The sequence below is a fragment of the Oryza glaberrima genome, chromosome 6 (genome assembly GCF_000147395.1).
Source record: "Oryza glaberrima chromosome 6, OglaRS2, whole genome shotgun sequence".
Taxonomy (NCBI): domain Eukaryota; kingdom Viridiplantae; phylum Streptophyta; class Magnoliopsida; order Poales; family Poaceae; genus Oryza; species Oryza glaberrima.
The window spans coordinates 2,759,904-2,772,107 of record NC_068331.1 but is presented as its reverse complement, the minus strand read 5'-3'; the positions used below and the strand labels follow the sequence as shown (position 1 = coordinate 2,772,107).

Below are 12,204 nucleotides of genomic sequence, written 5' to 3'. Positions count from 1 at the left end.
TAGCCACAGTGAAATATACCTAAGCATGCTTGGGACTGAAAACTACTACTAGGTCGGCAATGCTAGTGGTAGATAGAGAGTTAGACATGGCAAATTGATCATGTCTTATAGCACGAGTTCAATCAACTCAATTGTCCTTAATTCAAATAAACCTATCAAATCATGCTAATGTACTGAGGTATTTAATTTGTACACCAACTGTTTGACAGGGAGAAATTAAGTATAATCTCTCTCTGTTACAGGATGTAAGTTGTTTTACCTTCCTGTTAAAGGCCCATAGTGACTTACATTCTATAACATTGGGAGTATTGATTCCGGCGCAACTTGTTAAAAAGTGTATGATGTTGAATTTAACAAAAGATCACTCATAACAAACAAAATTTATGCATGTAGCACCAAACTAGTCAAAATCTCAATTTAAATTTTTTACTCTTTTACAATCCTTTATACACTATATATTCGACCAATTTGATCCTAACTATTCCAGCAAAACATGTCAGGATCATTGCATGATCCCACTTGACTAAAAGTCATGAACACATAAAACCATGAAACTATATATATATATATATGGATGTCAATTTGAGACACTAAACAATAGTTTTATGCTTTTCCCATTGCTCCGTGAGGCCAATTGGACTTCTCAATAAAGATTTTCGTATCAACGTCATACACTTATATATCAGCCTAGAATTTGGGTGGAAGAATTAATGCTCCTAGTCACGGCCAAAGTTGTCTGCGTCTGGAGAGAAGGGGACATGAGTAGGACGAAAACCATAGCTTCTATTCTGTATTCGAGATGAACGTGAAATTCAAATTTGTTAACAACAAAGAAAGTGGAAGCATTTTACTAGAAGATTATAGAAAAGATAGCATGTGCGTTTTGTCTATTATCCCAATGTCCCTTTTACACTGTCATAGACAGTTTTTTGATATCCCTGTTTGCTTGAGATATAACAAATGTTTTTGTTTTTAGACCATCTATGATAGTTATGACATCGAGAGCCCTTATTATTTGCTTTCTGGCTTATAAGTTGTTGCCAAATTTCAAATCTTTAAACTTAATTTTAAATTACTGTAGACATTTTTGAGTGTTTTGGCTAGTAGAAATACAAAAGTCATATCACAAAATGATTTGGTGTTGCCTCCTTTGCTTTTTTGTACTGCTTATGATCAGCCTAAACCAACTAGTGTGACACAGTAATAAATGTGACAATCAACCACCACACGCGCGTAAAACCGCGTGTGCTAACTATAACACCGACGTATCAAGAAGCGAAGAACTTGTCCAGTATGTTTAACATCTTCCAACCATCCATCCACGAACATAATAACAATAATATGATCCAACATTTCATATGTACAGATAGAGAAATGAAAACAACGTAAAATAAATGAATGGAATTGATCGCTATATACATGTAGTACAAGCCTAGCTACAAACTACAAGCAGAAGAAAACAACACGAGCACGCGACCACCACACGCAACAAGTTGCAGCTAGCGTTCGACGCGCCTACAAAAAACTTGCCTTCCTAGCGTACTCAACCTCCAATCACTCACTCACCCGACCCGATCGATCGATCAAGCGCGAAATGGAAGAACTAGTAATTAAAAATGGAAAAATATTAAAAGCAACAAGCCAACAACACGGGAGAGCAACTAGAAAATCAATTAACCGGATCGAATCAAGCAACGAAATATAAAAAAAAAGAAACACGAATATTAAGGAAAGACCTAATATCGAATAAATAGAACGGACGAGACGTCGATCCCAGACCAGCTAGCCCACTATTTTGTAAAGCTAAGGGGTACACTACCATTGAAAGCCTTAGAAAAAATCAATGCAGCACTGCACATTTTCGTGTTCTTAAGTAAGAAATTTTGGATCTGAAGGTTACTGTGCACCACCTAAGTTGAACGTGGCGGAGGCTCCGCCACTGTAGAGCTAGCCGGAAAACCTCGAGTGTTTGTCGAGAGCAACGAAATCATCATCAATGGAGATCGATCGAACTCTAATTAATTAAACTGGTAAACTAATTACTAAACCTAGTGCCCGATCCCAGGGCTCGGGACGGAGCCGAGGAACCTCGCCGCCGCAGCATTGCCGGCGGCCGTCCTCCACCGCGCGAACGACGGCGGCGGCGGCGGAGCTGCTGCTGCTGCTTGCGTCGTCGTCGTCTTCACATCCTGCTCCTCTACTCGCGTCGCCGCCGCCGCCGCCGCCAGCTCGCCGCCGAGCAGCACCCGCGCCGCGTCCGCGCACGTCGTCGCCGGCGGCGCCACGACCGCCACGAGGAGCGCCAGGAGCACCGCCGCCGCCGCCACCCTGCCGCCGCAGTACAGAGGCGCCATTGCTGCTCGATCTCCTAGCCCGATCCGTACCGTACAGTACAGCGCCGTACGAGTGTGTGTGTGGGTGGGTGGGTTGCTTACTTGCAGGTGAGGTGGTGGAGATCGATGAGATCGAGCGGGGGAAGATTTGGCGGGAATTAGGTAGGCTTTTATACAGATATGCGCGGGAACGAACGGAGGGAGGCGTAGGGACAAGGGCAATTAACAGAGAGAGCATCGCAGCAGCAGTTGTCAGCTCATCTCAGCTAATCCATCAGCTAACCTAAGCTACCTAGAGCTACCTGACATGCGAGAACAATCCAAACCAGCAAGCGCATCGAACAGAGCAAGACACACGGAGACAACAATCAACAGAAATAAAAACAATCCGTTAGATTAAGATATAGTAGATTCTTTTCTAATTAAGATATATAATTTTTTTTATTTCTGTTAGCATATTTTTCAAACCGCTAAAACGGTATGTTTCGTAGAAACCTTTCTATATAAAAATTGCTTTAAAATATCGATTAAACCTAATTTTTAGGTTTGTAATAATTAAAAGTCACTTTTAATCATGCGCTAATGATTTTTTTTTTGACCGTATCTTAACTTTATCTTTATTTTCGCTCATTTCAAACATCATGGTACACATGTTAGAACCGTAAGTGTATTAGGTTACCTATTCTTTTTAATTTGCTTAAGCTTTCAAGACGAAGTGACTGATGCATGTAATAATTGAATGGGTTATAGTTATCTACACACCGTGTGCTTCTTTATGCCTGCCAGGGTTAGATTATAAAAAAGTAAATTTTATAAAACTACATATATTTTAATCAATCTATCATATACAGATTTAATAACGTGCATCATAAAACTGCATATACTTTACACGGTCTATCACAAAACTACAGTTTTAAGAACTTGTTTAATATATCACAAAACTATAGATTTAAGAACCTGTTTCACAAAACTACAAATTTAATATCTTCATTTATTACAAAACTACATGTTTAGTGTCTCCATTATCACAAAACTACATGTTTTATGTAGTTTTGTGATAATGGAGACACTAAATCTGTAGTTTTGTGATAGATGAAGACAATAAATGAGTAGTTCTTTAATAAACGAATACACTAAATTTATAGTTTTATGAAATAAGTTTTTAAATCTGTAGTTTTGTGATAGATTGTTCAAAGTACCTGTAGTTTTATTAATAACGGAGACACCAAATATTTAGTTTTATGAAATAAACTCTTAAATCTGTAGTCTTTTTGATAAATTATGCAAAATACCTGTAGTGTTGTGAAATTTACTCTATATTTTTTTTTTACAAAACTACAAATTTAAGGTATCATATAAGAAAATGACAAATTTAACATCAGTTTTATTAAAAAAAAACTATAACTTTTGTAATCTCAACAGTGCTATGGATATAAATTCTAAAATTATAGTTCTTTGATACCATCATCACTAAATTTGTAAAATTTGTAGTTTTGTGATATGGTACCTTAGATCTGACATATGTAGTTTTACGATAAATTTGATGCTAAATCTGTAGTTTTGTGATACATATTTATAGTTTTGTGATAATTTGGTTGAAGTATTCGTATAAAATTTATGAAATTATAAAAGAATGGTGCGTACTTTTTAATGGTGGTGATATTTGTCTGGGTGGCTTGTGATCGAGGTAGTACGTAGCAGGGTTAATTAGACGCGTGTCTACTCCCTTGAAGCAACGTTTAGCGCCTGAAACTGGTAACTCCGCGTCTTCTTCTTTTGTTTGCATTACCGTGTGTCATAAATTGCTCTCTTTTTTTCCTTTCTGTCAAGAAGATCTCGAATAGAAATTTATAATACGGACGAGGACGAATATGCCTATGGATTTTTATAGCTGACGGAAAAAAAACCCGACAACTTTTGACTTCTGAATTCGGCTAGATAGGTGAAATATTCAGACTACAAACAGAGCTTAACATTGTTAGATCAAGCCAAGTTACGGATTTACATAATCTGAGTACCAAACATGCATTATTAGCTCATGATGACGTCCAAAATAATGAAACTTATGGTATTAAAGAAATCTGAGACGCTAAAGAAATGGATCAAGAACAGCAGCAGCCTGAGCCTGTGTAGTTGTTGCCTTGCAGCTACGAAGGCTTTCCTTCCAAGGAAACGCCTCGTTTGCTCTGATCGACGTGCACGGGCTGGAAAGCCAACAACTGCTTTCCTCATTGGAGATTGTTCATGCAGATACAGTTCAGACATCTACCCGATCCAGCCGATATGATACAGTTCTTCAGAATCAAAATATTCAGAGATTGCTCATGCATGGAAGGCACCATTTTCTTTCAGGCAAACTGTTGCTTCTCTTTCGAACTCTGTTGCCTCCTCCAAATCTTTTTGGTTGTTTTGTAATCTGAAATGAGTTCGACTCAATTCTGTCACTGAATGTCTGGATTCTTACCTGATTGTTCAGACATCAGCCATCTCTGTTACAAATCTGAACAAAATCCTCGGACAGACAGACAGAGTGACCACTGCACTTCTTCACTTGCAGAAGTTAATACTTATTGTCGATGTGTTTCACTCTGTGCCTTGCAGAGCTAATTATTTGCTGTTCATGCGTGATCTCATCTCATGAATCATAAATATTTTGTGACAGAAATGAATGAAAACTTCATCATCAGGCAGGTACTATTCACTTTTCAGAATTTCAGCTTGAAAAGATCTGAACACGATTCATAACTTCCTACTCGTCCCTGGCTCCACCGCTGTCCTTGTTCTGACTTTGACATGGAGTAGATCTGTAGATTGATGGTTACATGGATAAACGCCAAATTAAAGAGCTAATAATTAATGTGTTGCGCGTTTTACTTTCTTAAGCATCCCTAGCATCTTCACACTCTTCTTTCCTGGTTTCTTATCCGTTTCTCAAAGTCAGTAAATTAAACCTTATACAAATGATCAAATTGACACTAATCAGTCCAAAACTGAAATTGTACCACCCAGTACTTTTGCTAACATCAGAAGTAACTATGGTCGTTCTGGAAGTCTAAAAATTATCATTAGATAAATTTTGTTTGATTATAGATATTTTGGTTTTGTTTGGTACAGTTCAGAAACCAAGATTTTCTGGACTTGGATGTTAGGATAGACAATATTGTTCCGATTTCAAATAAAACATAAAAGTTTAAACCACAGTAATTTAACTTACAAACTTCTTGTAAAAATGGAACTGCAATTCTAAAAGTTTCATCGGATTAAAAATGCTAGGGAAGGTGTCATCTCATATGGACATCCATGCAATTGGCAATTGCCGACAAGCTGGCATGTTCATTAATTTAATTAAATTACACCAACTTTGCAGAGTTCAACCATAAGCCACTGAAAATCTACTCATCTTTGATGTGATCCCAATCAGATGCACGCGTGGAAGGCAATTTGGCAATTGGCAAGTGGATATCATCGAAGAGAGCTGGATTAAGATTGTTAAGTGTTGTTATTTTCGGCATCAACCAGAAATTGCATGCATACACATGCTGTATAATAATGAAGTGTGCACGCGAAATTCTCAACTTGTTTTATGTGCTGAAATATATGTGTAATATGTGCAGCTGCTCCAACGTATCACTCTGGAATTCTATCGCTTATTCTAAGTATAATTAACTGTAAACTGTCTGACTCTTTGAGTGTTTGCTTGGGCAACAAAATTTGTATATATGCTTGTTATAAAATCATTTAGTACAAATTAAGCCACATGCATGCATTGCTTGTTCATACACTGTTACAAACTTCAAATTAATTAATATTCGTGTTTATATTGATTGACTTTAATTAGTAATGTTTTTAACATTTTTCCAAGATTAATATGTTTTTTTGTGTGTTTGTGATGATATGATCCAAAAACTGCATATAGTTTTGTCACCTAGGATGAAATATTATATGCTAATTTTCCTGAGGCTGACATGGCGCACAAGCTGTAGGCCAGGATGATGACTCAGCTCCAGCGAGTTGGTACTCGGTAGGTTAATTAGAGAGAGAGGTAAACATCGCGTAAGAGCGTTGAATAGTATGTACAACTATTAACTTCAAATCACTTATAATCAACTTAAACATAGCCTATAAATATATACTATACTATTAATATATGGTCTCGTCTGTCATATACATATTGTGTCTTGTAGTCTATGCTGTAACTGGGTACAAATATATAGCTCGTTGCTCTTCTCTCTCCTCTTTTATCTTCTCAATATGTGTTTATAGCTGACTTATATTTTGCTATTATACCTGCTCTAATTGAAGACGACATAGGCTTAATTAGGACCCATTAATAGTAGATCGAGTCATGCAAAGCTATAGCTTAACGTCGCTTGATTGTTTGACACTCCGATGGTGAGACGTATATGGGTAAGCCTGACTCGGCCATGACTTTGCTTGAAAAGAACAGAGGTTTGTGTTTTGGATTTGGATTGTTTTATTTGATATATTATATATTGTCAAGAAAAGAGCTACCACATTCAGTGCTGAAGCCAGAATCTGATTATGACGGGGGACAACTTGACAAGTAAATACGATAAAAAAAAGTAGCGTAAAAAGATATGCTAATGCCAAGGTTTACTGGAGCCAATTTTTTTGGAGAAGGGTATCTTTTACCCGGACTCTATGTCCAGCCGGATATATTCAATTTTTTTAAAATTAGGAACTTAGCCCTTAAATAACCCAATTTGAAATTCGCTCCTACGGGGATTTTAACTTGGGACCTTGGGTGCTACTTAGGTCACTGCAACCAGCCAACCACTGGGTTATATGCCCTTTCACTACTACAACTAATATATCGTATCAACGTAAAAAAGCATATGATGATAATAAAAAGAATTATTTCATTTCAAATTAGCCGTATGAGTACTAAACATACGGATGATAAGTGTATTGTTGATTATATCATCCGAATTAAAAGTCCAAATAAATAGGTAAACAATCAGACAATAACAAAATCGTGGCAAAATGAAAAAAAAATTATCTATATTGCAGGTATCAACTAATATACTAGAAATTTAAAATCAAAGAGGATAGTTAAACTATACCATAAAGATTGAGGTTCACTATTTGATTCTGTATACCATGGTAAATTATAACGTAAAATATTAGGCACTTAGTGATGTATAAACATAATTGTTAGATACTTAAATTTTAATGAAGTGTAGTACCTTCTTTCTTTTTAACGATGTATTGGCATATTAGTTCTGTTTTTAAACAGATAACGTTTTGGTATCCTACAGATAACGTACGTTCTGGTACTATCTTATTATAACCAAGTCGAGGAATTTCAAAAGTTTTTGTTGAGAGAACTGCAGATAGCTCTCCATGAGGCAGGCAGGCCTACTGCTTGTATTGATTGGGTAGCTGGATTGAAGTTAATCAAGGCTAATTAACCACATAGGGATAGGTTAATTAAGCAAATGGGACGGGTTATATGCCGGGGGCGTAGGAGGGTTATGGAGGAGGCCTGAACTGAATTTGGGCCGGCCCAGGAGAAAGCCCAACATAACAACCCCTACCTCAAACAGCATTTCCGTTTTGAACAAGGTTGGTTGCTCGCTCACCATCTCCTCCCATGGACCGCGTCCACAGAACCACCACACACGCGCCGCGCAACAACCGCAGCGCCGGTCCATACACCGGGTCCACGCGAGGTTCCCAGTCTCCCACTCCTCTCCACTACACACTCTTCTCCAGCTTCTTCCCGCCACGAGTCCCTTATCCACCGGCGGGCGGCGGCCAACTTCCCACCCCCCAAACCTCACCGCCGCTCGATCCCATCCACCGCCCATGGCCGCCGCCGCCGATGACCTCGCGCGCCGCCTCGCCGCGTTCATACCGCTCCCGCAGCCGCCGCAGAAGGAGCAGCTCTCCGGCGTGGCCGCGGCGGTGCTCGACGCCGGCGGCCGCCTCGGACGCGCCGTGGGCGACGTGTTCCGACGCCTGCGCATCGACGACGGCCTCGACGTCGCCTTCGCGCAGCGGCACCGCAGGAACGGGGGTTCCAGGATCGCCGCCGCCGCCGCCGTTGATGCGCGGGTCAGCAAGGACAGCGGCGGCGGCGGCGTCGACGCGCACGATCCGGTCGGCGTCTCCGGACGGTTCGCGCGGTCGCAGGCAAGAACCTAAACCGCGCGCCGCGCGCGTGCGTGCTCGATCGATCTCGCCATGGGAATCCTCGGCGGCTAAAGGAGGGCGTTCTTGGGTGCAGGGGAGCATGAACCTGTCGGCGACGTACGACAGCCGGACGAGCGACGTGGAGAGCTCGGTGGTGGCGAGGGGGGACCTGTGGCGCGCCGAGGCGTCGCACAGCAGCGCCGCCGCGGCCGCGCCGCCGCTGTTCATGGTGCAGCTCGGCCCGGTGCTCTTCGTGCGCGACACCACGCTGCTGTTCCCGGTGCACCTGTCCAAGCGCCATCTCATCTGGTACGGCTTCGAGCGCAAGGTAATGAGCAATGCAATTGCATATATATTTTGTGCTAATGCAATTGCAATTGCAGCTTGATCCTTCGATTTTTATGTGCAGAACATTTTGTGCCAATGTATTGCTAACTATGATTTGGTTATGCTATTTCTGCACAGAATGGTGTGCATTCAGTCTGTCCTGCTTACTGGTCAGCTCACAGAAGATGGTTCTTCATGTCAATGATTTGCCTAAATCCTTTTACTTGTGTAAGTTTCGGCATTTTCTCTACAATTTCTTCTTTCAGCTCATAGCTCATAGTTCATGCTAGAATGAGAGGACTGTCAATTAGATGTGCTACTTCTCATCCAGCACATTTAGCTTAATTGTGCTGTTTATTTCTGTATTTTAGTTGCAGACAATGTGGACATGTGGTTAGCTGAACATTTGTATTAGGAATACTTCTTATTTCACAATTCCTGAAAAGTATCAAACTTAATAGCTAGTTCTTTTATTTATATTTCGCCTGCCTTACCTTGATCTTCCAAATCAAGCAGTCATTCATGGACATGCAATTTCCGAACGGGCAACTAAGATATGTAGCCGGCGACGGCTTCACTACTCGCGCATTTCTTCCTCTCTACCGTGGGATCTTTCAAGCCCATGTGAAATTCCCGGGAGAGAAGAAGTTTAGTTACTCATTCAAGGTCAGCTGCCAAATGAACTCCAAACCATATCTGAATTTGCTGCATCTGAATTCTGAAGTTTCATTGCTGCACCACATTGCACGATTAGTACTACTTACGATGTGATCTCAGTTTCTTCCAGAACAGGAGTGGAGGAAGCATCACTCCAATGGTGCAGTGGCCAGATAAGTCTCTCTCACTGGGGACTGTCCAAACATTATCATGGAAGAGATGTGGCCTTATGTTGCAACCAGCCCTGCAATTCAGGCAAAATGTCTTGAACACCTCTGTTCTTTGTCATTCACACTGTTGATCAATGATCCATAAATCAGATGTGACTGCGAATTCTAATATACATCCAAAACTGACTGTCATTTCGTTCTGACAAACAGCATATGCCCTACTTTCGGTGGAAGCCGTCCGGGTTTGTCCATGGAGTTGATCCATTCGGTGAATGAGAATGCTGGTGTTGTTTGTGGCTACTCTCACACTGCTTCTCCTTCTGCCTATGCGTCTGTATCGGTGTGTCCAGTTTGTTCTATATAGCTCTTAATTGCAAATGAAATTTATTGTCCTAACACAAAAGGTTGTGTAAGTTTTAACCTCTGTGATAATGTTTTTTTGTGTATTGCAGATTGGGAGATCAAAGTTGAACGGGAGTGCAGCAAGTTCAGGGTTAGTGTTGAGAGTTGACGCTCCCCTCCAAAGCTTTGGCCGGCCCTGGTTCTCTATTCAGATGAACAGCGGGCTGGAGTTCTGAACTTCTGGTTGTTCAGTGTTTTTCTTCAAACTGAACAATGCAGAAAGTATTACATTGAAGAAACACTTGTATAGACAGTCAAATGTTGCAGGAACCGATTGCTTCTTTGTTGGTGATCGGTGGAATGCCAGATCTCCTAGCCAAAATTTACAAAACAAAATTTGTGGACAGTGATGAGTGTATATATGTGTGTCAGAAAGTATATATTTGTTTAATAATGAAATTCATTTCGACCTTTGCTTCTTTGAAGCTACAGAAATTATTACAAAGTTGTAGTTCAAAACAATTGTGAATTATATTGGTACAGTTTGATGGAAAACAAAAATAACTAACTGAAATACCGGCCTAAAGATAAGAAAACTTTTACGGTACTACTTAACTTTGCACTGGAACTTATCCACTCACACATATTCAGAGGGCTTGTGTAGGATTATTAACAGTATATTTAACATCAATTGGATTTGTGTAGGAATTCAATTACACACCACAAAGATATTAACCTTCAAATTTAGGGTGAATAACCAACATGATCCTTGAACTTTCGCTTAAGGATCAATTTAGTCCTTGACATTTTGTATTGTCCAAACAAGTCCCTAAAATTCATTGTGTGATTTAATATAGTCCTTGGACCCTCTAAAAATACCATGGGTACATGCCACATCATCTATGCATGCAAATGCAATATTTAAATATCCATTCTACCCTTACATTTTCGTAGGAAATAAAGAAAAACTATTGAGAAAAAACAAAAAAAAAAAGGTTTTGGCCATTGGCAAAAAGATGTAGCATTGGTAACAATTTTTTTTTGGCATTTTCCTTTGTTTTATGATTGCTTCTTCTTTTTTTTCCCAATGTTTTTTTTATAAAAAATGTAAGGTTAAAATGGACATTTAAATGTGAACTTTACATGCATGAATGATGTGGCATGTCCACATGGTATTTTAAGTGGGTCCAAGGACTATATTAAGCCGCATGATAATCTTTAGTGACTTGTTTGGACACTATAAAACATTAAGGGCTAATTCGACCTTTGAGCAAAAGTTGAAGGACTGAAGTGACTATTCACCCTCAAATTTACCCAAAAAAGGGACACGGCAGAAGTTCAGATATCTTTTTTTTTTCTTTTGAATTCTAATTCAGCTCTACCCTCATAAGTTGATTCGTAAATGTGTGTAACCCTATTCATAAAGGTTTGATGAGGAAAAAAACTACATTGAGATTTTCACCAATTACATATAAAGATTTAGCAATTGGATGCTGTTGTACTGCACATCCTGAGGTTGTTTCTGGAGCCAAGCGTTCTTGCCCCCAAGCTGGACAAGTAAACTGCAGCAGCTGTATAAGAGCAGGTACAATAGCAGGTTATAAGCCAGCTATAAACATATTTTAAAGAGATAAAAGAAGATAGAGAAAAGCAGCAGGCTACAGATCTATAGCCAGCTGTAGCACGGACTCCAAGACATATTGTGTGTATGATAGGTAGGACCAGATATTAATAGTACAGTAAACAACTATTGTATGAATTAGTTATTACATTGGCTATAGATGATTTAGAGCTAGTAGTTAGCTATACTATTAAACTTGCTTTAAAAGGATGGCACATGCACACAACCGTTTCATAATTGTGATATTAGTCTATCAAAATGTGTGGAGCATGATGGATCAATTAATTGATTATTAGGCTGGAGTGAGTGAAGCAGCACAAACTAGCTTATAAACTCGCAAGTCAAAAATTGATCCCGTGCTTGGAAGACCGGGCGTGTTATGGAACCGTGCATGCAATTGACATGATGTTTCTTCGATGCAACGGAATTAATTCTCCTCCGTACTTTATTCTTCTCCCAATTTTTTTTGGTACAAGTACAACTTGTCCTTACACTACGGGAAAAACTTGCCAACCCAATAATTAATAAATTAATTAAATCCAGATGGTATTGACAACATGTTACGTCTGAATTAGGTCTCAACTTTGTAATTGTACTG

At 39.6% G+C, this 12,204-nt stretch overlaps 2 protein-coding genes across 2 annotated transcripts; one reads left to right on the top strand and one right to left on the bottom strand.

Annotated features, from left to right (window-relative positions):
- Positions 1–1,652: 1,652 nt before the first annotated feature.
- On the bottom strand, positions 1,653–2,641 carry LOC127777430 (uncharacterized). The gene has a single exon (XM_052304022.1). The coding sequence runs from the start codon at positions 2,352–2,354 to the stop codon at positions 2,049–2,051; it is 306 nt and encodes a 101-aa protein (XP_052159982.1). The 5' UTR covers positions 2,355–2,641; the 3' UTR covers positions 1,653–2,048.
- Positions 2,642–8,095: 5,454 nt separating this feature from the next.
- On the top strand, positions 8,096–10,456 carry LOC127775976 (uncharacterized). The gene is made up of 7 exons (XM_052302290.1): positions 8,096–8,489; positions 8,584–8,817; positions 8,955–9,044; positions 9,333–9,482; positions 9,604–9,728; positions 9,854–9,983; positions 10,096–10,456. Exons 1-7 carry the CDS (start codon positions 8,163–8,165, stop codon positions 10,219–10,221), a joined length of 1,182 nt encoding a protein of 393 aa, XP_052158250.1. The 5' UTR covers positions 8,096–8,162; the 3' UTR covers positions 10,222–10,456.
- The last annotated feature ends 1,748 nt before the right edge of the window (positions 10,457–12,204 follow it).

What these genes read in the sequence shown, in the direction of transcription:
- LOC127777430 (XM_052304022.1), bottom strand. Translation starts at nt 2,354, where the DNA reads ATGGCGCCTCTGTACTGCGGCGGCAGGGTGGCGGCGGCGGCGGTGCTC.
- LOC127775976 (XM_052302290.1), top strand. Translation starts at nt 8,163, where the DNA reads ATGGCCGCCGCCGCCGATGACCTCGCGCGCCGCCTCGCCGCGTTCATA. An exon ending in GCCTAAATCCTTTTACTTGT is followed by an intron (nt 9,045 to 9,332) that starts GTAAGTTTCGGC and finishes CAAATCAAGCAG; the next exon opens with TCATTCATGGACATGCAATT. An exon ending in CAACCAGCCCTGCAATTCAG is followed by an intron (nt 9,729 to 9,853) that starts GCAAAATGTCTT and finishes TCTGACAAACAG; the next exon opens with CATATGCCCTACTTTCGGTG.